At 39.8% G+C, this 25,248-nt stretch overlaps 2 protein-coding genes across 5 annotated transcripts in view; one reads left to right on the top strand and one right to left on the bottom strand.

The window, feature by feature from the left end:
* Positions 1–10,660, top strand: part of cdk5rap1 (CDK5 regulatory subunit associated protein 1) — a 16,527-nt gene extending 5,867 nt beyond the window's left edge. For 2 of the 4 annotated variants that reach the window (XM_061785303.1, XM_061785306.1), the window contains exons 5-13: positions 1,462–1,672; positions 1,747–1,867; positions 1,965–2,195; positions 2,369–2,466; positions 3,902–3,957; positions 6,092–6,222; positions 6,310–6,459; positions 7,648–7,788; positions 9,962–10,660. In XM_061785303.1, coding sequence (XP_061641287.1) covers positions 1,462–1,672; positions 1,747–1,867; positions 1,965–2,195; positions 2,369–2,466; positions 3,902–3,957; positions 6,092–6,222; positions 6,310–6,459; positions 7,648–7,788; positions 9,962–10,051 — 1,229 coding nt within the window. In that variant the 3' untranslated portion in view covers positions 10,052–10,660. Of the gene's footprint in view, positions 1–1,461; positions 1,673–1,746; positions 1,868–1,964; positions 2,196–2,368; positions 2,467–3,901; positions 3,958–6,091; positions 6,223–6,309; positions 6,460–7,647; positions 7,789–7,977; positions 8,086–8,443; positions 8,781–9,961 lie in introns of all 4 variants that reach the window. The other 2 variants (XM_061785305.1, XM_061785304.1) reach the window with 2 other exon arrangements.
* A 273-nt stretch (positions 10,661–10,933) lies between these two features.
* LOC133483717 (bactericidal permeability-increasing protein-like) lies at positions 10,934–16,508 on the bottom strand. The gene is made up of 16 exons (XM_061785307.1): positions 16,345–16,508; positions 15,639–15,746; positions 15,454–15,568; positions 15,229–15,360; positions 14,868–15,023; positions 14,720–14,783; positions 13,664–13,724; positions 12,653–12,744; positions 12,386–12,562; positions 12,250–12,309; positions 11,994–12,161; positions 11,822–11,889; positions 11,673–11,715; positions 11,529–11,592; positions 11,217–11,293; positions 10,934–11,132 (listed from the first exon to the last, which is right to left on the bottom strand). The coding sequence occupies exons 1-16, from the start codon at positions 16,451–16,453 to the stop codon at positions 11,091–11,093; spliced, it is 1,536 nt and encodes a 511-aa protein (XP_061641291.1). The 5' UTR covers positions 16,454–16,508; the 3' UTR covers positions 10,934–11,090.
* Positions 16,509–25,248: the final 8,740 nt, after the last annotated feature.

A 25,248-nucleotide genomic window follows, 5' to 3' on the forward strand; every position in this document is an offset into this window, starting at 1 on the left:
ACACAAATAAAATGGGTTTAAGTCTCTTCATGTTATTCAACAGCGTTTCTAGTGGGAGAATAGGGATGTCACTGAATATATTAACGCTTGTCATGTGTGTGCTATGCATAAAAGTTCCAACCGACTGCCTTTACCAGTGCCCAAGGGTCCATGGTCCCACATCGCTCTAGACCAATGATTTCCAACCTTTATGGAGCCAAGGCACATATTTTACAATTGAAAAATCTCACAGCACATCAACAAACAAAAATATCACAAAAAAGCGGAGACATTAATTAATGTATGTACTTCCAGCCATCAAATAGAAGACCATTCTTTTTTTCTGTGTGTCACTATGCCTCACTGGCATATATAGATGAACAAAGACACATTATTTATTGTAAATATAATGTTTTGAGCAATTAAGTAAACAAGTATATACAGTAAATGAACAGGTCATTTAAATAGACACATTGCTCCATCTTGTGATCGGATCGGTGATTGGTTATTGTTTTTTTAAACTCGCTGATCAGTGATGGTTATCGTTTTTTTAAACTCTGTGATCGACCCCAAAAATCCTGATCGTGTAAAGCCTAAGTTAAATACAACTGAACCTAATAAATGTATTGGATTAAAAATATCCATCCATCCATCCATTTTCGTACCGCTTATCCTCACTAGTGTCGAGCCAATGTATTATATTTTGCAGTTTGCACATTTAATTCAAGGATTTTTTTCGCTTATCACCAGAGGGAGCCTGCGTACCACTAGTGGTACTTGTACCACGCTTTGAGAACCACCGGTTTTATAAAAGTGATGAAGTACAATATACTGTATATGTGCAGCCTTCACAGGATTGTCGGTCAAAAGTGGCATGTGACTACACTATGAACGCTTGACAACTGAGATGCCGCAAAGGACCAATCAGACCAATGCTGTTTTCCATATTTAAAGTAGAAATGTCAGTGATGCAATCAAAGCAGAGCTTATTTATATATCAAATATTAATGAGAAATCTGGCTGTCTCAAATGTCAGGCGGAAAAAAACAACTAAAATAGCTTAAAAGGGCATCCTCGGCGTTTTCAACCCAAATTATCAGGCAAACACAATAAAAGGACATCAAAGATTGTTAAAAAATAAAAATAGATGGTATGGGACCTTTTACTGAACTGTTGATGCGTGGGCGCTTTGGCAAAGGATAGAAGAAAGGACTTTTAGTTACAATCTAGTTCTTTTTAATTTTTAAAAGTTTATATTTGTGATCCCATCTATGAACATCCAAATTACTTTTTTTAATGGTTTGTGCTCTGGAAAGTGATATTCTAGTTGTATGTTAGTTTTTAGTGGATGTATTATATAAAATGTTTGTAATGTATTCTTTTAACTTCGAAAGATGGACAGATGGAGCGATATGCTAAATGAATAAACATGCACACAGGCTACAGAGCGCTTTTCAACATGTTTTGTGCGTGTCCATCTAGGTTGCATGGCAGAGAGACTGAAGACGGAGCTTTTGGAACGAGAGAAACTTGTCGATGTCCTCGCCGGGCCAGACGCCTACCGGGATCTCCCCCGTCTATTGACTGTGGCTGAGGGAGGTCAACAGGCAAGCAATGTGCTGCTTTCATTAGAGGAGACCTACGCTGACATCATGCCTGTCCACCACTCTTCTCAGGGACACAGTGCTTTTGTGTACGTTTTGTCAAGAGGACATTTTTCTGGTGGTTTTATTCACCCACATTACACACTCAATTGATGTCTTGCAGGTCCATCATGCGGGGCTGTGACAATATGTGCAGTTACTGCATTGTTCCCTTCACTCGAGGCCGCGAAAGGAGTCGACCTGCCAGCTCTATTCTCGAGGAAGTCCGTATCCTTTCCGATCAGGTAAGTTAGAAATAGTTCAAATTGAACTGAATGGGAAGTGGAAATATTTATTCAGTTAATCAGTATCAAGTCTTATATGTGGTGTACATGCTTTCAGGGAGTGAAGGAAGTGACATTGCTTGGTCAGAATGTGAACAGCTACAGAGACACATCTGAAGAACAGTTCTGTGGTGCGGTTCCGACAAAGCTGAGCCGCGGCTTCAAGACTGTGTACCGGCCTAAACTGGGAGGTCTACGTTTCTCAGACCTGCTGGACAGAGTGTCACAGGTTGATCCTGATATGAGGATCAGATTCACATCACCCCATCCTAAAGACTTTCCTGATGAGGTTCATGAATGAGCGTTTGTTTCAATCACACATATTCAGATATAAAAGATTGGCCAGTTGACTGGTGATTGATCAGCTCTCTCATCCCTCTCTCTCTCTCTCTCTCCCTCTCTCTCTCTCTCTCTCTCTCTCTCTCTCTCTCTCCCTCTCTCCCTCTCTGCATTTGTGCATAGGTTTTGCATCTAATTGCGGAGAGAGAAAACATTTGTAAGCAGATCCATCTTCCAGCTCAAAGTGGGAGCAGTCAGGTCTTGAAAGCTATGCGCCGTGGGTAAGAAAATATATATTGTTGCAAAAAACTATACGGAAGCCCTTTGGAATTACCTGGTATCTGCATCTTCATAAAATGTGATCTGGTCTTCATCTGAGTCACAACAACAGAAAAAGACAGTTTTCTTAAACTAATACCACAAACAATTGTGTTTTTACTGAATGCAGCATGTATACCTTTGGATTTATCAACTGGTTGAGCCTCCTTTGACAACAACCTCAACCAAACCATGTGTGTCCTGTAGTTGCAGATCATACATGCCCAATGGTCAGAAGGAGGGCTGCACGATTATGGCCAAAATGATAATCAGGATTATTTTGATCAATATTGTAATCACAAATATTAATGACGATTATTCTTAATGTTAGGGAAATATTTTTTACTGCACTACTTTTCAACAAACAATATGGAAACAATTTCAGTGCAAATTGAAATTTTAAATAAGAATAATTAAATGCTAATAAAAACAAACAAACAACAATTTCAAATTTACCAAGGGCTAACGGAATCAAATATGCTATTACAGAGTGCAATCATGAAGTGCAACTCGTATATGTAGTGAGGGAAGACACGAGGGCAGTTGATGTTAGAGAGGAGGATGCAAGAGATAGGCTTACATGGAAAAATATTGTGCGCTGTGACGACCCCTAACGGGACAAGCCGAAAGGAAAAGATGATGATGTTACCATATGCCAGTCTTTATCTTTCTTCACCTCATTAAGATGGCTAGTCCTACGGAGAGTAACATTAGTGCTGAGCTTTCACCATTTATAAACAATCCGTTCTACCATGGACTGATGAACATTAAGGCTTTTAGAAATACTTTTGCAACCCTTTCCAGCTTCATGCTAATTAACAGTTCTTTTTGTTGGTAATCCGGTATTCTGCTCTGTGAATGTTTTGGTGTGTCCTATAAAAACATATAATTGTGTGAGTGGAGGGTAGCACGGTGTACGACTGGTTAGCACACCTGCCTCACAGTTCTGAGGACCTGGGTTCAAATCCCAGCCTCGCCTGTGTGGAGTTTGCATGTTCTCCCCGTCCCTGTGTGGCTTTTCTCCGGGCACTACGGTTTCCTCCCACATCCCAAAAACATGCACGGTAGGTTGATTGAAGACTCTAAATTGCCCATACGTAGGTGTGAATGTGAGTGCGAATGGTTGTTTGTTTGTATGTGCCCTGCGATTGGCCGGCAACCAGTTCAGGGTGTACCCTGCCTCTAGCCCAAAGATACCTGGGATAGGCTCCGGCCTTGTGAGGATAAAGCGGTACAGAAAATGGATGGGTGGATGTGTGAGTGGGCGAGGACTAGTTTAATCAGACAGTTTGTCTTTTGTTGTGACTTAGATGATCATCGGATCACATTTTAAATCAAATGCAGTTTCAGGGTTCACATACGAGTTCTTGCAACTGATGTTTAAAACACAAATTGCAGGTATACAAGAGAGACATACCTTGAATTGGTACAGAACATCAGGAATATTATTCAAGGTAGGCTACGCTTATGAGTGACTGAATGCGTGTACGAATGGTCTAGTCTCGGGTTTTCCATGTCATGTGGGATAGTCTAACCTGTTGAAGGTCACACTGTTATACACTGTAAATGTTCCTTTCTAAAGACATTAATAAAGTTATGTATTAGTTATTGTTATTGTGGTTTAGAACTAAGATGTATCATACTGTACAGTGTTTTCAAAATGTACCCCCTCATGTACTGTAGCTTCATAAAGGTAATATCGTATATTAGAAACATGATTGTATGATGCATTGCAGTTTATATCACTACAAAATTACAATGGCAATAATAAATATTTCTTGATCCATTATTGCCTGTCTAATAGAGTTACTCCAAACTGAGCATTTAATTTCTTTATAAAGTAAGAACTTTTAAAATACTGTGTCTGTAACCGTACTGGAGACTCTGATTACGGCAACAATTCAATATACCAGTGCCGAGAAAAAGTAGTGACCCCCTTCTCAAATTCCTATGTCTTTGCATAGTTTCCCCACTTTAATGTTTAAGATCATCAAACAAATGTAAATATCAAACAAATATAATGCAAGTGAATTTAAAAGGCTGTTTTAAAATGGTGATTTCATTTATTAAGAAAAAAAACACTTCAAAGTTACCTGGCCCTGTGTGTAAAAGTAATGGCCCCCTAAACCTAATAAGTGGTTGGGCCATCCTCAGCAGCAACAACTGCAATCAAGCGTTTTCTATAACTGGCAATGAGTCTTTCACATCTCTGTGGAGATATTTTGGTCCACTCTTCTTTGCAGAAATGTTTGAATTTAGCAAAAAAAGGTTTCAAGTGTGAATTGCCTTTTTAAGGTCATGACGCTGCATTTCAATCTGATTCAAGTCTGGACTTTGACTAGGCCACTGTAAAACCTTCATTTTTTTTTAAAATGTTTTATTTTTTTCCAAGCCATTCAGAAGTTAACTTGCTGGTATGTTTTGGATCGTTATCCTTCTGCAGAACCCAAGTGCGCTTCAACTTGAGGTCACAAACTGATGGCTGAACATTTTCCTTCAGGATTTTCTGTTAAAGAGCAGAATTCATGGTTCTATCAGTCACAGCAAGTTGTCAAGGTCATGTGAGGAACAACCAGCCCGAGACCATCACTCAACCACCACCATGTTTGACTGTTGGTATGATGTTCTTTTTCTGAAATGCTGTGCTACATTTACGCCAGATATAACGAGACAGACCTTCCAAAAAGCTCAACTTTCATCTTATCAGTCCATATAATATTCTCCCAAAAGGGTATCATTCAATGTTTTTTTGTTCTTTTCGGTCAGCAGTGGTTTTCGCCTTGGAAGCCTGGCATGGATGCCATTTTTGCCCAGTCTCTTCCTTATTGTTCTGTCATGAACACTGACCTTACCTAAGGCAAGGGAGGCCTGCAGTTCTTTAGAAGTTGTCCTGATTTCCTTTGTGGCCTCCTGGATGAGTCATTGCTCTTCTTTTGGGGTAATCCTTGTAGGCCGGCCACTCCCGGGAAGGTTCTCCAGTGTTCTATGTTTTCTCCATGTGAGGGTAATGGCTCTCCCTATGGTTCGCTGGAATCCTAAAGCTTTAGAAATGGCTTTTGTAACCCTTTCGAGACTGATAGATGTCAATTACTTAATTTCTCGACTGTTCTGGAGTTTCTTAGAATCGTGTCATTTTGTTGCAGCTTTTTTAGATCTTTTGCCTGACTTGATTTTGTCGGGACAGATTCTGATTAAGTGATTTCTTGATTGAACAGGCCTGGAGGTAATCAGGCTTGGGTGTGATCAGTGAAAAATAACCAAAAATTGTGATTAGCCACAATTAATTAATGATTTAACAAGGGGGGTAATTACTTTTTCACACATGGTCAGGTAACTGAATATTTGTTTTTCCTTAATCAATGAAATTATAATTTAAAAACAATATTTTAAGTTCACTTGGGTTATATTGGTCTGATATTTACATTTGTTTGATGATTTTAAACATTAAAGTGGGGAAACTGCAAAAATATAATAATTTGAGAAGGCGGCCAATATTTTTTTCACGGCACTGTATTTTTGCATGTTCTGTTTTTTAACTTGAGATTATTAGTTTGTTATAATGTATGTTTGTGTGCGTCTGTGTGTCAGAGGTAAGTCTCAGCAGTGACTTCATCTCAGGCTTTTGTGGCGAGACAGAAGAAGATCACCAGCAGACCTTGTCTCTCATTAGAGAAGTGGGCTACAACATCGGGTTCCTTTTTGCCTATAGCATGAGAAAGGCGAGTAATTCACGAAAATGCTGGCACCATTACTCAATGGCCACATAGTAATTTCTTTGAATTTTCTCTTTTTGTTGTCCAACCTAGAAAACCCCTGCATTCCATAACCTTAAAGATGATGTGCCAGTGGATGTGAAGCAGCGTAGGTTGGAAGAGTGTATCACTGTGTTCAGACAGGAAGCTGCAAGGGTCAACGCTGCTCTTATTGATAGCACACAACTTGTCCTGGTGGAGGGGGTCAGTACTGTACTCGTTGCATTTACATAAGGCCTGCGCTTTATTTTCCCGTGTCACACCCATGTCCTTGCAGTCTCCTTTTCATGGGCACTATCCTTCCTCTCGTACGGCTCTGATATTACCTTTGAAGGCTAATTATAGGTGGGAAGACTTCATGCCCCAAGTCCATGTCAATGCTGTCAGTGCTTGTGAGAACAGCGACACGAAAAAAAGGGGGGTGGGGGGGGGAATACCTGCTTTAACAGGCAGTGCGAAAGGGGTTTGTGTGGGGACTACAGAGGAGTGTTCTGGGATGCTGGTTGACTTCTGATTTGTTTGGGTTTCAAAAAAATTTTTTTTCCCATGGTAAAAAATGGAAATTGATTCCGTTCCAGTGTCTGTTCAAAATGTAGTAAGTAATAAGTAACATTTTTCGTGCAAAAATAAGTTAACAGAAATATTGATAGACGTAAACAATAAACCACGTTAAACACTCTTAAAAATGAGGAGGGCGTTATGTCTTTAACTCTCACACAAGTGTAAAAATAAGTTAACCACTAACCAGTATTATAAAAGGTTAAGATGATCAAACACTCAACAACCTTGATACTTTAAGAGTTTGTCTTTGTTCTTGAGCAAAAACCGATTCACTTTTGAATCATCACTCATTTCATCTAGTAAAACGCGGCAGAAATACCAGTCAGCATGTTTTGACAATCTTTTTTAACTCAGCTTTCATCAATTATTCTTCTATGTAACAATAAGAATCAAAGAGTTTGGAGCATATCCTACTCAAGCTGTAGTAAAGTACAGGATACTTTTTCAGGACTCTGCCAAGGAAAAGTGTGGGCTTCCTTGGATATGTAGTCATCATTTTGTGTAATAAATCTGTTATAATAACAATGTTATTTGTTCTAGTCACAAATTTCAAGAATATTGTCTGATTACTTATCAGTAGTTGCTTTGTGTAGACTACAGTCATTGCAAGTTTTTCATTTATTCACATGCAGTGATGCTGCGTTAGAATCTTATTAGCATCCTGAAAAAAAAACTGTTTTTATTTTTTTTTTATTTGCAAAGCTAGCAGATGTTTATAGAAATAGATAAATTGATTTGTAATGTGTAACAAAGCTCATTCACACATGCTGTACTGGGTTAGTGTAACCTTAGCAAGCAACAATACTCATGATGCCATTCTGTTATCTACAGGAGAGTAAGAGATCTGCCGAGGAGCTGTGTGGGAGAACAGATGGCAATATGAGGGTGATCTTCCCCAAAGAGGATGTTGCTGTTCATTCTGCAGAGTCCAACACAGCTGTAATCAACACTGGAGACTATGTGCTAGTGAAGGTGGGATTTGCATTAGTGCACTTTGTCAGTTTTAAAGGGAACCTTCAGTGTTTAGACACATTTTCCTAATATAATAGAAGAGACCAACATATTTATTAATGATGTATATTAAAGGTCAAAGGTGCAAGGATTTTATGGCGGTCGGTCACAAGTCATATTTGCATTGTTAATGTTTTGTAATTCATACAGGTTATTTTCCAGCAAGTTGTCAACCATAAATTGGCTAAAGAATAGGTATTATTGAACACTCCCGAATGTTCCTGATCTTGAGACGTCCATGGCTTAAAGTACTCCAGCGTATGTTTTTTTTTTTTTTTCCTTTTCTTTTAAATAACACTTGCCCTATGTATGTGAATTGTTTAAAAAAAAAAAGAAATAATAATAAAAAATAAAAAAAAACGTGACATGCGAGGGAGCATGGCAGATAGAGATGTACATGCGCAGTTAAAACGTCTACCATACGGTTTGTAGTTATCTTACATTTCCCTCTTGCCACTGTTAAGGGGTAGTTCACTTAAGTTTTTCCTCCGAGGGGGGAGGTGACGCCGCTTACTGCGGGCTTAATTAGCCACTGGCGAGGTGCTGAACGGGCAACGCGAACCCTGCTCTGTTGGGCCTTTTTGAGGATGGAGTTGATGTTGGTCTCCCACTTCAGGTCCTGAGAGACTGGAATTCCCAGGAACTTGAAGGTCTCGACGGTTGACACAGGGCAGTTGGACAGTGTGAGGAGCAGCTGTGGCGAAGGATGTTTCCTGAAATTCACGATCCTCTCTTCCGTCTTGAGCGTCTTCAGCTCCAGATTGTGTTGGCCGCACCAAAGCTCCAGCCGCTCCACTTCTTGTCGATACGCAGTCTCGTCACAGTCTTTGATGAGGCCGATGACTGTGGTGTCGTCTGCAAAGTTCAGGAGTGTGACAGCCGGGTGCGTTGAGTAGAAGTCGTAAGTTCGTGTAGAGAAGAGCAGTGGACAGAGGACGCACAATACAAGAAGGGTGAGGATTTACAGTATATAAACAGGTCAACTTGTGGTCAAACCTTACATGTTTGAGCCGATCAGGATGTCGGAGCCTGTCTTATTACGGCTGCTAGCGGCGACTTTTAACAGCTGCACGATAGACGTTGAAAGGTGCTCACATGGGTCAATGTGGTGGAGAAGAGGACACAATATTGCGCAGAGTGGATTGCAAATACAAATATTTGCTCCAGCAGGTTCTCATACTAAAAACGTTAACCGTATTAAACAGCGTGCCAATTTGGTTTAAACTGTAACTGCAAATGGTTTTAATACATTTCTAATGCTCAGTGCTTAATCACCACCAATAGTATAGTTGTAGTACAGGCAAAGAAGTCCTTACCTGCGTCCTGTAGGTCTCCGCTTTTCTCATTACCATGGCAGCCAGTGTCTGATTTGAAGATGCGATTGTCGAAGGTAACGTTGTTGGCATCGCAGCTGGTTTTAGCCTGACTCTAACTATGCCCGTGTATCCAATACTTTCAGCTTAATGTTTTTCACAAACACTGCGGTTCCAAAGTTGTACTTGCTTTAATATGGTTTCATCGGACCGTAACTCATTTCCCCACGTTTGGGATATTTATGTGTGTGTTTGTGTGGTCCGATGAAACTAAGGTTGAACTTTTAGGCCATAATTCCAAAAGGTAGGTTTGGAACAAAGATAAGATTGAACAGCGAAGCATGGTCGTGGCGGCATCACATGCTTTGAGGCTGTTTTCTTCAGCTGAAACTGGGGCCCAAGACATGGTGGAAGAATTATGACCAGTTCCAAGTACCAGTCAGTGTTAAAACATAACCTTCAGTCTTCTGCTAAAAAGTGAAAAAATGGCAGGAAAAGCTAAATGAACAGCTGAACTTGATGCGAGGGGTTAATCAGAGGCACTGTAAATGGTGACAGGTATGTGCTGACTGTCACTGTTGTACCATTTTATCCACTTGATGATGACCGTTATCACCGTCTTCCATTGCTTATTTATTTATTTATTCATTCATTCATTTTCCGTACCGCTTATCCTCACTAGGGTCGCGGGCCGACTGGGCGAGGGGTCCCCTGTATCACAGTTATTTGTGTGAGACACTGAGAGATTTGAATGGCTCTATCTTCAACAAGGTGTTTCATGATATTATCAATAAATAATGGCTGTCCTTTCTCTTATGTAGATATTGTCAGCCAGCTCGCAGAGTTTGAGAGGTCAAGCCTTGTGTCACAGACGTCCCATGATGCAGTCAGCACTTCTGCCCAGCAATTAATATGATAAACATTTGCCTCTACCCATCCACGATTGCCATATGACCTTGATCGACACTCAGGAAACAAACTACAGTATGTCAAACTGTCATCTTGTCAAAAAGACATTTCAACCATCTGTGTCACTTTGGACCCCTGTGTTTGTGTTGATCTAATGTGATCCTTGAACTTTGTGTTGTTACAAAAACACATCTGTTAGTATGTGCAAGTTGTTAAGAACGCTATTATGGTTGAAAGTGTTTAAACTGTCGAGTTCATCAATTTAAGGAAAACATATTTGGTTTGTTATTTAAGTTTCAGGATTTTGGTAAATGGCGATACAGTCGGTCTTCTGAGAGCTCTTTGGAGCAGGCATGCACCACATCAGGCAGTGCTTCTCTACAAGAGACAATTCTAAACTGGTGTGTGTTTTCTAGTGGTTAAAGAAGCTTTAAGCCACATCGCCAATCTGCTTTCATTGATTGGACTCCAGGTTGGCTCACACCAGACTAATTAGCTCTTGGAGAATCAGTAGCCTGGAGATTGACTTACTTTTTCCATCGCTGTCCTATGAATGTTTACGTTATTTCCAATTTAAAAAAAAAAATAATAATTTTGTGGTTTTAGTTTAAGCAGACAGTTTGTTTATTCTTGTGATTTAGATGATCAGAATAGATTTTCTGACCAATTTATGCAGAAATGTAAGAATTTCCAAAGGGTTCACATATTTTCCTCCCACTGCAGAAAGTCTTGGAGCAGCACATCTTGTTACATTTTATTCACCATTTATTTAGCATGCTATTGAAATGGAACAAAGACAATTCGCAGGTCAGAAGCAAATAGTGTCCTGCGCAGTTTGGATGACACAACACTGTGTGCTGAAGAAAAAACAAACAAAAACCCACTTCCCTCATTGACATTTAATTTGCCAGGAAAAGAAAACATACAATAATTGATTTAACAAAGAGAAAATATAAATGTTGAGTAATAATATTGTTTTGAAATGAAGGCTGGAGATGTGTAGTATCTTATAGATATTTCATTGTTTGGGTTTTACTCCCATCACGCTGTAAACTGAACATCTGTCCCAACCACCATGTAGTCCTACAGGAGAAGAAGATCGATATTTCAAATATGAAAGACTATGATTTAGCCTTTATTTTTTACTGAAAAGTCACTCTTTCTAACCTTAAGGATCTGAAGGTCAGTGTTGACAAGGTTCATCTTTCCAATGGATGGGAGAGGATATCCTTTTCCAAGTTGAACTACAGAGCAATCCACGCATTTGGATTAGTTGACAAGACAATAGAGATCTAAATACAGAACACCGTCTAAACATGTCAAAGATATTGCAGTTTGATCTGTATGAAATGTCAAATATTCATTATATAATATTAATATGAAGACCCTAGTTTGTCAAAATTCCATATGACACGGTGCACAATTGTATATTGAAAAAGGCACCATGGAGGAACACAGGCTCATGTGGTAAGAACTTACCATTCAGTATGGGTAAAACAACCACTTTCAGGACAATGTTCAGGATGTTGTCAAGAGATCTGACCTGTAAATTAAGCACAGGTTAGTTCCTCTCATCGCTATGGACTATAAAAGCTGTAATTTGTCTCTGAATCCAGCTCTTACCCGAAAGTCTCCCACATAACTTGTCCCCAGGGTCAGATCCATTCTGTGCAAATCAAGCAAAATTAGACTGCGACGTTCATCCACACAAGGAACTTTTGCCCCCACCGTCTCTTCTTAGAACAAAGAGTCATTTATTTTTCTGAACTCACTTGTTCAGAGTGACAGCTCCAGCTAGCCTCATGCCATTGACAAACACTCGGGCACTCACGCTGGTCGTCTGTAAGGGCACAATGAATACAAGTGAAGACATTTTTTTTTTACAAAAAAGAGGAAGAATGCAATATTTCAAAAAGAATATAATCATGAAAATATGTAACATGCCGAGTTAATGATAAATAGCGGAGAGAGTGTGCCGTTGGGCTGGATTGCGTAGGCCGTCACTGTGCTGGTGGCTTGAATAGTCACGTTGTTGGGCTCAAAAGTGGTGATGGGATTTTTCACCGTCTTTACCAGCAGTTTCATCAATAAACCCGGGAAAGATTTGGCAATCTGAAAGTTCACGGCAATATTTATTGATAAATCACTTCCCTCTTCATCCCCTGAAGTTAATAGTTTGATGAGGTTTAGGTCCTGTCACCTGGGGGATGAAAACTCCAAATGTTCTGGTGTTGAGCCTGATTGGAGAGCTTTGAGGGATCTGTGGCGACGAAGCGAGAATAGTTACAGGTCAGCGTAAAAGTAGACACAGTTGAAAAGAGAATATTGCGGCCCACCATATCGTCAGTAATGTACAAGCTCAGGGCTCCGGCTGTGTTGTAGACAAAAGCTGCAGAGTTCGCGGTGAAGGCAGACAGACCAAGGTACAACATTTTGTTGTTCTGAGGTGGCAGAGAAAAGACCATAGCGGGGAACGGAGGCTCCCGATGCATCCCGATGTTGTAGAATTCCCCCTAAACACCAGAGAGGGACGATCGATATATGTAACTCAGTCTTTTAAATTTAGATGTAGATGTCTTTTAAACCTTTAGATGGGATTTTACCTTCAAACTCAAACCTATAAAAGAGTTCGAGATTTCAGGATCAGAGACCATGGAATATTCAATCTCTGCATACTTGTCCACTTGGGCTAAGACTGCAGGACAAAAGAATATTACTTGTATTATCCCAAAAAATTAAGGCCGTGAGGCCTTTTCAGTCAGAGCACATTATGATTACAAGTGGCTATGGCTTTGTAATACTGTTTGCTGTTCATTCTGTAATTCAAGTATTCACTGTAATATTTGTAATCCCAAAAAGTCTTGTTTCCTCATAAATTCATAGATTTTAACTGCGAACTACCTGCAAGCAAAACTTCGAACCAGTGAAATGAAGTGTTTACACAGTACAGACAGACTGAAGGCCACGACTGTGCGTTTGCGTCATTGCGAGCACGACTTTTACACTCTTGCTGACTGTCCAAAAAAAATAAAAAAATCAAGCCCTCTGAGGCCTGGAATCACTTTTTGCAAAAAACAGTACTTGCAACAGAGCAAGATGTCTCCCTTATAATTCATGCCTGGAGCTTTACTGAAAACTGTGAGGAGGAGACATGCGCACATGCACTTCTCACAAAAAGTTGAGGGTTTTTGGCTTTCGGGTTAAAATTTCAAGAACCTAAAAGGCACCCCCTCTAAAATGAATGCAGGACCCCAGAAATTAGGGGTAATATTTATGATTCTAATCCCGACTATAACCTTTACAAGTGAATGTAATTAGACCTCTAAAGTTTTGAATGCGCGGCACGGTGAAAGGGTGGTTATCACACCTGCCTCACAGTTCTGAGGACCGGGGTTCAAATCCCGGCCCCGCCTGTGTGGAGTTTGCATGTTCTCCCCCGTGCCTGCGTGGGTTTTCTCCAGCCACTCGTTGAATTATGTTGAATAATCTCTGTGATTTGTGAACAATTGGAACTCAATATGTACTCATTAAGTCTTGCCAACTGTTATTATTAGATCATAAGCTGCACTGAACAGGTTCTGACATCCACATATGACAAAAAGAGGGATGTTTACCATTGAGTGTTTTCAAATGAGGGTTCAAATCAGACACGGCGTCATCCACCAGGGGGCAGATCTGAAATTGTAAATCAGATTATTATTCATTAGATTTGTTTTGTGGTAATGGTGTGAATCTGTTTTAAGATTTTTGAAATGATGCAGAGTTTGAGTGCCGCCCGTATAAAATACATAGATATCTACATTATTTTCTGCCTTGTTTTGTAAATTTTTTACTACCAACTACAACTACCAAGCCATCAAAGGCACATAAATCAGTCAGCATTCCTGTAAATACAGTAAGTCAGTTTTTTTTTTAAATTCTCCATCTCGACCATTTATTTGTCCTCACTATATACAATTTATGTAACTCAATACATTTTATCAAGCCTACCTAAGTGCAATTGAAGTATGAATTCCAAGTGCACATTATGTAGTAATATGCTAGGGTAAACACTATGGTGCAATGCTGTTTGGTATACAGTACTATGACGATAAGTCTTATTCAGTCTCAATCATCTAATATTTCAGTTACTGTGGTGAGCTACTCAGTAGACGTATACTGTAAATAATAAAATAAAATAAGTTCAGTGTTTTTGTTTTTTGTTTTTACAATCTGGGGGAGTTCAAAGTGAAACAGTTGGCTCCTCGTTCAATGGAAATTCCATCATATTACTATAGTAAAGTATTGTTTGAATAAGGTAAGTCAAAATAAATCAACAATTACACAAAAGGGGAAGAAACATTAGATTGACGAAGGAGACATGGTGAAAGGTGATATTTTACGTGCGTGCGTGTGTGTGTGTTTTGCAACAACAGGTTTCTTTTTCAAATGCCATCATTTAAACATGCAGAAATTGTCAAGCATTTTGCAACACTATCAAGTTTGGTTAGATTGGTACTTTGTGCGCTTTGTCAGCGTACAAAACTAGAATCCTTTTTTTTACGTTACGTTTTATACTGATTACATAGGTGCACTCGCTACTGTTAAATAAGATTCCTACTGGTAGAATTTGATTCATGGTTAAACCAGCATGCAAGGGTCATGGTCAAGAGTGCTTAATAAGTGCTCACCTTTTTCTGCAGCGCATTCCGCAATGCCTTACTGATGAAATTTCTGAAAAGATTGTACAGCCAGCTGAAATAAAAGACACCGCAATGAATGAGGAAAGGCTTTCAGCCGTTTCTTCTGGAGAGCAGTGGATCGCGGTACTTATTTCACCTGGCTCCACCGTGGAATTTGATGGTCACGCTGCCAACGGTAGCCACACAGTTGACATTACTGACTTGAGGTCGCCCTGTCTCATCACTTTTGACAGCGATGCCTGTGCTGATGGACAGTCTATTCACACTCAAATCAAAGGAACCGCTGTCCTTCCTGTTAAGAGACATCAGAACCTGAATCGGATTTATTGCCATTGTCAATGAAAGGTACGTTCGCAACTAGGATTTTTTTTTTTTTTCTTGGTCCAATGCTGCAACATACAATTTACATGGCAATAATAAAAATAAAAATTCCAGTAAAACCAGACTAAGAAGAAGAAGGAAGGTATTTTGTGTATGGAACATCTTGCCTCACTCACAGTAATCTGCGGTACTTGACCCTCCAATTTCCCTTCATACTGATGAATGCGTTACTAATAGACAGTCTGACACTGGTCCCAGGCACCAGATCCACAGCAGAGGAAGGTAATCCCACAGCCACTGTTTGAATACTAGAGGAAATAACATGCTAATGATGGTACTTGGAGAACAAAGCAAAATAGAGCATATACTGTAGATCAGATCAGGTCAATACATTGTCTTACTTTGACAAGCTGTACTTGACCTTGCCAATGACGGACACTCTCTGAGATCCAGACATATCTGGGATTCTTATGCTGTTGAGTTTCTTCTGGATTGAAGCCATCCCGAGCTGCCTGCCTATAGGAGAGGAACATCGGATAATGAAACTTGGTGCTTTTTCAGCCTATGTTTCAACTACAATCCTTACCATATTCAACGCCATTATGCGTCAGTTGGACTTTTACTCCAGGATTGGCGCTTGAGGTCACATGACTGAAGGCAACCAACACCAGGCAACACCACAGGGCCATGTTACCTTTTGAATAAAAAAAAAAAACAAAACATGAAAACCTTCTTACTGGGAATTTCAGTGGCCCTTAAGTTCCTCATCAAAATGAATCATTTATGTTTGCATTAGATGATTTACAATCACCGGACCCTTCAGTAGGAACACCAACACAATCTAACAAAATCCAAAACAGGAATCAAACTCCATGAGGGTGTAGTCTACAGAAGTACTACTTTAAGAATGGAATTTCCTATATCAGTTATAAAGTCACCATTCATTGTGAATGACTGATTGAAACCACATGATGCCAGTTAAGTCAGCAGCCTAGCACTTAATTAAGCTCAGATTCAAGGGCACATCCACTGTCCATTTTGATATGAACAAAATAAGTACAGGTCATGCATAAATAACAAACAGTTCCAATATTCTTTTGATGATTCTCGCAATTTAACAGTATCATGCTTTTTCAGATGGGATAAAGTGAAAAATATAAGGCATATAAAATGTTCCACCTGAGGTATTTGTCCATACTGTCACTACCATAACTTTCAAGGTCATTTAAGAGGTCTGTATACATCCAACAATATCAGGTCACCGATAATACATTGTGAGAGTCCACGCTTACCTGAAATAGCCACACAGTTTGTCCTGCTGTGTCGACTTCCTACAAGAAGACTGAAAGTGGAAGGACGGCACATGCCTCTAATCCTCTTACTCAATAAGGAAGTGGACATGAAAAGGGGAATTTTCCAGAGGAACTAAACCATGAGAAATATTGTAGTTTACACAGCTGTGAAATGTTCGACACAAAGAAGTGCACGTTTGCAGAAAATCAAACAGTCCTTCTTGGCTAATAATGACTCTTCAGTGTGATGACCTCTGGGGAAAAAAATAAAATATTATTTTAGGTTTTGAACATTAAATCAGACAGATGATATGTTTGACCTTCAGGAAGTATTGATAAAATGCAAACACCTAAATAATTTGAATTAGGGCTGGATTTTCAATCAATGAATCCATCAATTTGACTTTGAAAGCACTTTTCATCCATCCATCCATTTTCCGAGCCACTTATCCTCACAAGGGTCGCGGGAGCGCTGGAGCCTATCCCAGCTGTCATCGGGCAGGAGGCGGGGTACACCCTGAACTGGTTGCCAGCCAATCGCAGGGCACACATAAACAAACAACCATTAGCACTCACCTTCACACCTACGGGCAATTTAGAGTCGTCAATAAACCTATCATGCATGTTTTTGGGATGTGGGAGGAAACCGGAGCGCCTGGAGAAAACCCACACAGGTACGGGGAAGATAAAATATTATACATATCATTATATGTATTATTGTATTATATATTTCCATAGTTAAAATCAATCACCTCGCCCTTTATGGTTTATGATCTTAGCTGATTGTGAGTGTTTCCCCTGTTAGGGACAAAGGTATTGCAAAGTGTCACTATTGTTTATATTCAAAACAAGCTTTACTTTCACTTTATGTGTCCCTTATTCATCTTGTGATTTATTATTATTATTTTAATAACAATGAAGTAAGAATTATAGAGAACAAACAAACGACCATGTTTGTACACAGTTTACCCACAAACATAAATAACATTTGTACAAAAAAAAAAAAAACAATGCTTTTTATCCTTTCCAATTCTGCAAATTAGTTTTGAAAACATGCAAGACATTTTATATAGTTGTTAAGTTATTAAAAAAAAAAAAGGAGTTCAACAGTGTGGAAAGGATCCCAACAGGCTGGAATTCTCAATCTTACCGCAGTAAATTTCAACAATAATTTGTTTCATGCTGCACTTAGTGCTCTTAGCCATTTCTTAACAAATACGTAAAATGTTTGATTTTGTCTAATATGCTACAAACCATATATCAAAAAAATCAATAAAAAGATCAATAACTGTGTAAATGCTTATCAGCTGATGGTTCAAATGCATTTGGGGCAAGTGCAGTGTGACTCAGTTTTCAGATTAAAAGACTCAGTTGCCAAATAAATGCCCTTACTGATTAAAATTCTAAATTGTTACTCTATATATTGTACATTAGAGTAAATTACATCGATATGGATTTTTCCACTCATCCCTCCATGCCCACTTATTTCAAGCACTGACTCACTTGCTCATTGCAGATTGTTTCCATAAAAGATTCTCCAAGTATTGCTCTTCCATTGCTGACCCTGTCTGCCCCTTGACCTTCCTGCCGTGTCGTTCTTCTGCCGCCGATCTTGAGTTCTGCCGTACGTTTGCATATACCCGTGGCTGTTCGGCATTTTGCTACAACGACAATTACGTGTTCATGTTAAGAAGACTATGAACTATGATACAATGTTTTCATAATAGGCATTATTTATTTATTGATTTTGTAAAATGTGAAAACATTTTCCAGGGAATGAAAAAAGGCACCAATAGCAAGGGATGGCCCCAAAAAAAAAGTCCAGAGAGGAAATGCGCAGAGGTTTAGTCAATTTTCTTAAGGGTACGTCAAGTTTGGAGAAGTGGATTCTATGATACAACATCAGTTGAGAGGAGAATTGAGTGGGATTTTACAAAGCATTGTATTTAGTTTGTTTAAAAAAAAAATAAAAAAAAGATTTCAGGGCTTTAAAATTTGTTTAGGATTGATTTAAAAAAAAAAAAAAAAAAAAAAAAAACAGAATGTCTTAACTGCTTCCTCTTGTGTCTCATGTGTCATACTGTCCTTGCTTGTGGTTCCATTTGTGGAAAGTAGCTCATTTCGACACACAGAAGTTATACAATGTCAAAATAACCAACTGTGGCACTCAACAAAGCAAAGACGAACCAAAGCCAAACCAGCAAATTACATGCATATTTGTATACAGTATGTGTTACACGGCTAAATAGCTTAAAGTTATTTTAGAGATCTGTAGTCATGAGGTACAGAGGCTGCAATTACATTTCTGTATTTAACCCACAATCCCACTGTATTAAACGGCTATTCAGTGTGACACTGATTATCCCCCACTGATGTCTTCTGACACTCCGGCCTGCTCTCTGGCCCGCTGTGCCTTTCCCCCGCGGATTTTTAACACACCGCATACACATCCTTTGGGGAGCTGGTTGGCCTGGGTGGGGGTGACGGTTGCAGGTGACCGTCTCGCTTCACCTCCACCAGTCTTCCCATTTTGAATGCACCCTCCCACCACACACAATCACGGCACAGGAATACCGGTTGCCAGTCGGGGACCTGGTAACCAGAGTAATAGGGTGGGTGGTGGGTATTCACATTTCTCTTGGCTTGATTCCTGGAGCCTGCCCCCCCTTCGGTTGTCAGGTCGCAGGAAGATGTAGGTCACCCCTTCCCTCCTATCCCCCCTCTTGGGTCCCCGCATTCCTCTTCTGGCGCCCTCGACCGTCATTGCTCGCGGTGGGCACTTAACATGGGCTTGCTTTTGGCCAGCTGTGACCTTTTTTGGGTGGCAGCTGGCTCCTGCGTTGGGCCCTGTTGGTGGCCGCCCCCCCCCGTCCACAAATAAGAACACAATTTGACTTTTGTAACATTACTCGTGGTCAAATATCTACACTCTAACTATTGTTCTGCTGTGGTTTGCATCCCTAGTCCCCTTGTCCATTCTGTCCCTCTGTCCCCTAAAACCTTTTTCTGTCCGGATGCATTTTAAATAAACATCACTAAGCGGAACGGAAGATGAATGAATGAATGAGTACACAAAAAATAAAAAAATAAGCAGAGGGAGTACTTCAAACTTCCCTGTTGCACAGCAAAACTGTTCCAGCACAAAAGGCATACAGAGCCACCATTCTGCATGGCCATGCAGCTGAAAAGGACAGGTTAAAAAAATAAAAAAAATATCTCTAACTTGCTGTATGTGTTATTCTTTAAACTATATGTAAACTTCTCGTTGCTCCTGTATATTGATGACGGGCATTTATACTTGAGGTCAAAGTGAAACAAATATATGGTAAACCACTCACGCTCAGTGGGAATGTGGGCGTGCAATTTAATTTTTCACTTATTATAATACAACCACAATTCCAATGAAATTGGGAGGTTGTGTTAATTAAAAACAGAATACAATGATTTGCAAATCATGTTCAACCTACTGCGATTGGCTGGCAACCAGTTCAGGGTGTACCCCGCCTCCTGCCCGATGATAGCTGGGATAGGCTCCAGCATGCCCGCGACCCTAGTGAGGAGAAGCGGCTCAAAAAATGGATGGATGTTCAACCTATATTAAATTGAATACACTACAAAGACAAGATATTTAATGTTCAAACTGGTAAAATTTAATGTTTTTAGCAAACAATCATTAACTTAGAATTTTAGGGATGCAACACGTTCCAAAAAAGCTGGGACAGGTGGCAAAAAAGATAGGCAAAAGTTGAGGAATGTTCATCAAACACCTGTTTGGAACATCCCACTGGTGAACAGGCTAATTGGGAACAGGTGGGTGCCATGATTGGGGATAAAAGGAGCTTCCCTGAATTGGTCAGTCATTCACAAGCAAAGATGGGGCGAGGTTCACCTCTTTGTGAACAAGTGCGTGAGAAAATAGTCCAACAGTTTAATGACAATGTTCCTCAATGTACAATTGCAAGAAATTTAGGGATTTCATCATCTACGGTCCATAATGTCATCAAAAGGTTCAGAGAATCTGGAGAAATCACGGCATGTAAGTGGCAAGGCCGAAAACCAACATTGAATGCCCGTGACCGTCGATCCCTCAGGCGGCACTGCATCAAAAACTGGCATCAATGTGTAAAGGATATCACCACATGGGCTCAGGAGCACTTCAGAAAACCAATGTCAATAAATACAGTTCGGTGCTACAGATGTAAGTGCAACTTGAAACTCTACTATGCAAAGCAAAAGCCATTTATCAACAACACCCAGAAACGCCGCCGGCTTCTCTGGGCCCGAGCTCATCATTGTTTTTGGAAATTGGGGACATCGTGTCCTCTGGGTCAAAGAGGGGAAAAAAACATCCGAACTGTTATGAACGCAAAGTTGAAAAGCCTGTCATGGGTGTGTGTTCCGGTTTTTGCCTTCCCCCTGTTTCATACACACCTGCTCCCGAGTGCATCTTCACCACCTGTGCCTTGTTCACCCTAATTACCCCTTGCATTTAACCTCGTGTCTCATTCTTTTTCGTCGCCAGTTCGTTGTGCCTTGTTGTTGCGTTCCAGCATTCCTTGTTTCCACGTCAAAGACTCACAGTAAGACTAGACCCTGTTCCGATTATCGACCTCGCCTTTTTGCCTCACGTTTTTGGATACTGATGCCTTTTTTGGATTGCCTGTCTGTGTACTGACCTCTGCCCGTATATTAAACCTCTCTTTTTGAAACTATCCATTTGTTTTGGAGTCGTGCATTTTTGGGTCGTATCCTCTGTTCCGTTCATGACAAAGCCAGCATCTGTGATGGTATGGGGCTGTGTTAGTGCCAATGGCATGTGTAACTTACAAATCTGTGAAGGCACCATTAATGCTTAAAGGTACATACAGGAAACATATGCTGCCATTCAAGCAACATCTTTTTCATGGACGCCCCTGCTTATTTCAGCAAGACCATGCCAAACCACATTCTGCACGTGTTACAACAGCGTGTCTTCGTCGTAAAAGAGTGCGGGTACTTGACTGGCCTGCCTGCAGTCCAGACCTGTCTCCCATTGAAAATGTGTGACGCATTATGAAGCGTAAAATACGACAACGGAGACCCTGGACTGTTGAACAGCTGAAGCTGTACATCAAGCAAGAATGGGAAAGAATTCCACCTACAAAGCTTCAACAATTAGTGTCCTCAGTTCTCAAACGTTTATTGAATATTGTTAAAAGAAAAGGTGATGTAACACAGGGGTAAACATGACCCTGTCCCAGCTTTGTTGAAACGTGTTGCAGCCATAAAATTCCATGTTCATGATTATTTGCTAAAAACAATAAAGTTTATCAGTTTGAACATTAAATATATTGTCTTTGTTGAGTATTCAATTAAATTTACGTTGAACATGATTTGCAAATCATTGTATTCAGTTTTTATATTTGTTTAACACAACGTCCCAACTTCATTGGTATTGGGGTTGTATTTACATAGTCTAATTTGTGTGTACATAATTCACCATATTTGATACAGTGGGCTGTATCTAAAAATGGTAAACTGTACAACATATCAGTTCAGTTGTTTGTGACAATCTGCCCTACATCATCAAACGATTAAATATCTCTCCCAGTTTTTTAAAGGAATCGTTTATAGAATATGTACTCAGTGCACGTTTAACACTACGGGAAGTAGAATGCAACAAGCAACCGCTTAAGCCAGTGGATGTTTACTGTGGGTTAGTATATATGGTTTTTAGTCCCTCACTAATTGTTTTCTTTTCTTTTTTTTTTTTTAAATCTAAGGCTTTGGAAGTGGATGTGGAATAGACAAAAGTACAGTAGTGTAATGGTGACCTCTAGAGGCTAAGAGTACACATTCATGGCTGGCCTCAAGTTCATGGCATCAAACCTGGAGCTGCGAGTGTGCACCATCTGCATTTGCCTATTAAATTGATGATGGTGTGCATACCTGCAATACCACGCTTCAGCTACATCGACAGACCACACAAGTGTCGCGTTGATTCATTGTGGTGGAGCGAAGGCGAGAGGCAGTTGGAACCAAACGCACACGCAAAACAGGCAAGCCAAGGCAGTGGAGTATCCTCAAAAGGATTTAATTACAAAAATAATTTAAAAAAGGCAAACGGAGGCATTGAACACCCCTCTGTTAATGAAAGAAAAACCCACAGTGGTCACCAAAATAACTTGAATCTGACAAATGTAATAATAAATGAAAATTTCATGAAAATAAACCAATGAAAATCAGACATTGCTTTTGAAGTGTGGTTCAGAATTGTTTTAAAAAACAAACTCATGAAACTGAAGGTACCTGCATGATGATGGTACTTGGAGAATAATAATAAATAATAGTAATGATTTGAATTGACCATAGGGACTCGTTCAAACATGGTGTGTCCTCTAATTAGCATCACAGGTGTCTTCAAACTTGTCAGTGGGCTTATTTGAAGGCCACTCATGTTTTTGGAATGTGGAAGGAAACCGGGGTACTCAGAGAAAACCCACGCAGGCACGGGGAGAACATGCCAACTCCACACAGGGAGGTCGGATTTGAACCCATGACATCAGAACTGTGAAGATGTGCGAATCTGTCGGCAACACTGTGTGTGTGTGTGTGTGTGTGTGTGTGTATATATATATATATATATATATATATATATATATATATATATATATATATAGTGTTTTTACAAAATCTAAATTTAAACTGTATTTTTAATTTCATAAGTACCTGTGGCTAAAATTGCCAATAGCCTTTCAAATATCCACACTTTCTCCTTTATTTTTGAGACTGCCTGCCTTTGTATTATTTTAATATAGCTATAGCAGCCAGGGAAATTTGTTTCCTCCTTGACAATCGTGCCAATTGATTGCGGTTTGATCAGAAATAACGTGTCGTTGAGTGGTTTGTCCTCTCCAACAGTTACCAATTAGAGCAAAGCAGTTTCCCATATTCAAATTAAGGAGAGCAGGGATCCAATCAGAGCAAAGCTTATTTATATATTGAATAATAATGAAACATCCAGTTGCCTCATCTGCCAGGCCTTTTGGACTAGAGCAGGTGTGTCAAAATCAAATTCACAGTGGGCCAAAATTAAAAACAGGGACAACGTCGCAGGCTGAACTCAATATTTAATGAAAAGTCCCTGCGATGTGCATATTTCCCTTCTCTGCAGAAATGTAGCATTAAAGTTTATCATATGACAACAAACTTAAATTTTGCTCAAACACTGAATCTGGAATGAGCAAACTTTAATATTATAAACATGAGAAATAAAATTTGCGAAAAAAAAAACCATCAGTGGTATTTGTTTGTTGTTTTGTGTTTAAACAGATAACATGAATTCGTCTCTCTCTCTATCTTCTATTTATCTACCTCTAACAACCTTTCTTTTTGATGTAGATCTTTTTTCCAAGGTCAACAACAAAACAACCCCCCAAACTAAGAATGTCCTTCAATAAAAATCCAAACTTCAAACTATTAACAGTCCCAGCCTAGGAGTTGATTAAGGGCCTTAAAAAAACATTAATTGAATTCTGTTATATTCTTTGTTACAGCCACGTTGCTCCGCACACGATAAACAGGTCTGTCTTTTACTTTAGTGAACAGATAATCTGCCTCCCATCTGTCTTGGAAGTTAATTGTTTTCCATTTTTCGTTTGGCCATTTTTGGGAGGGGGAAGTGTAAATTTGCCCGAGGAGACTGGTAGCAGAGTTGCTAACGACTGCAACAGAAAGGGAAGGGGCGCTTGCCGGTCTAGACTGATGGGCCAACACACCAGAAAAGCATTCTGGGATTTGTATTATTAGTGGCGCATGTGCTTTATACTGGCGGGCCAGCTCTAATACACATTTGATATGGTCTTGCGGGCCAAATATAATTACATCGTGGGCCAAATTTGGTCCCCGGGCCTGAGTTTGACATATATGGACTAGAGGTTGACACAGGAGTGGATTTTGACTCCTGCTCCTTTCCACTCCTTCAGAGATTAATTCGCTCCCTCCCACTCCCAGAGATTGATCCCATTCCCTCTAAATCCCGAGCCAAAATTTTACAGAATCCCCCCCCCCAATCATTTTTGCTCCCAGTCCATCCTGCTCCGTTTGTATTAATGTCTTGAAAGTCACTGGAAACCCATCCACTCCCATCTACACCCTTTGACTTTTGTACCCATTCCTGCCCAATCCTGTGATTAATAGTAAAATTCCCTCCAATCTCGTGGGGGATTCACAGGACCCAGTGGAAATCACCAAAAAAAGCTTCCGTTTTGGACCATGTAAAATAGCTTGAAAAAGGGCATCCTGGGCATTTACAACCCAAATTTTCCTTCAAACCTGATTAAAGGACATCAAAGACTATACAAAAAAAAAATAGGTGTGGCATAAGCTAGTTGAGACGAAATCAACAGCTCTATTGCTAGCCTAGAAGTGCACTTCATTTTGCCTTAATTTCTTCAAGATGCAATTTCACAATCATTCAACACTGACTCAAGTGACGCAAGTGAACCAGATCATTTTAGTGAGTGACACAGAATAGCCATAAACTGAACCGAGTTTACCACCACTACTTAGAAAGCACACATCATTTTCCAAACTTAAATACACATCATTACTGTACATGTATGTGCAAAGTGCATTTAAAAGCACATTATTAAGAAACTAGGGATTATAGTCAAACCACGCTGATTAAGTCCATAAAATCGGTCTTGCTGTTAAACAGCAACTCTAACCTTTAGTTGCTGCTTTCTGGTGCTCGCCAATCGAAATAAAATCACTTAAGGAAATCAAAGTCCAGCAACAGCTGTGCATCCAATTTGGCTGTAGTGAATCATTGCATTAGACAGCAGTTTTCCTGGTCTGTAGCAGTCTTAAAGTTGCTGCCTACCTGAAATTTGTAGGTTATAGTGGTGAATTGGGTCAATAATT

This window comes from Phyllopteryx taeniolatus, chromosome 9 (genome assembly GCF_024500385.1).
Source record: "Phyllopteryx taeniolatus isolate TA_2022b chromosome 9, UOR_Ptae_1.2, whole genome shotgun sequence".
NCBI classification, from domain to species: domain Eukaryota; kingdom Metazoa; phylum Chordata; class Actinopteri; order Syngnathiformes; family Syngnathidae; genus Phyllopteryx; species Phyllopteryx taeniolatus.

Excerpts from the sequence above, each read along its gene's own strand:
- LOC133483717 (XM_061785307.1), bottom strand. The coding sequence starts at position 16,453 with ATGTCCACTTCCTTATTGAGTAAGAGGATTAGAGGCATGTGCCGTCCT. Across the intron at positions 11,294-11,528 it reads TGTTTTACCCATACTGAATG|TTCAACTTGGAAAAGGATAT; the intron begins GTAAGTTCTTAC and ends ATTGCTCTGTAG. Across the intron at positions 11,133-11,216 it reads CTGACCTTCAGATCCTTAAG|GACTACATGGTGGTTGGGAC; the intron begins GTTAGAAAGAGT and ends CTTCTCCTGTAG.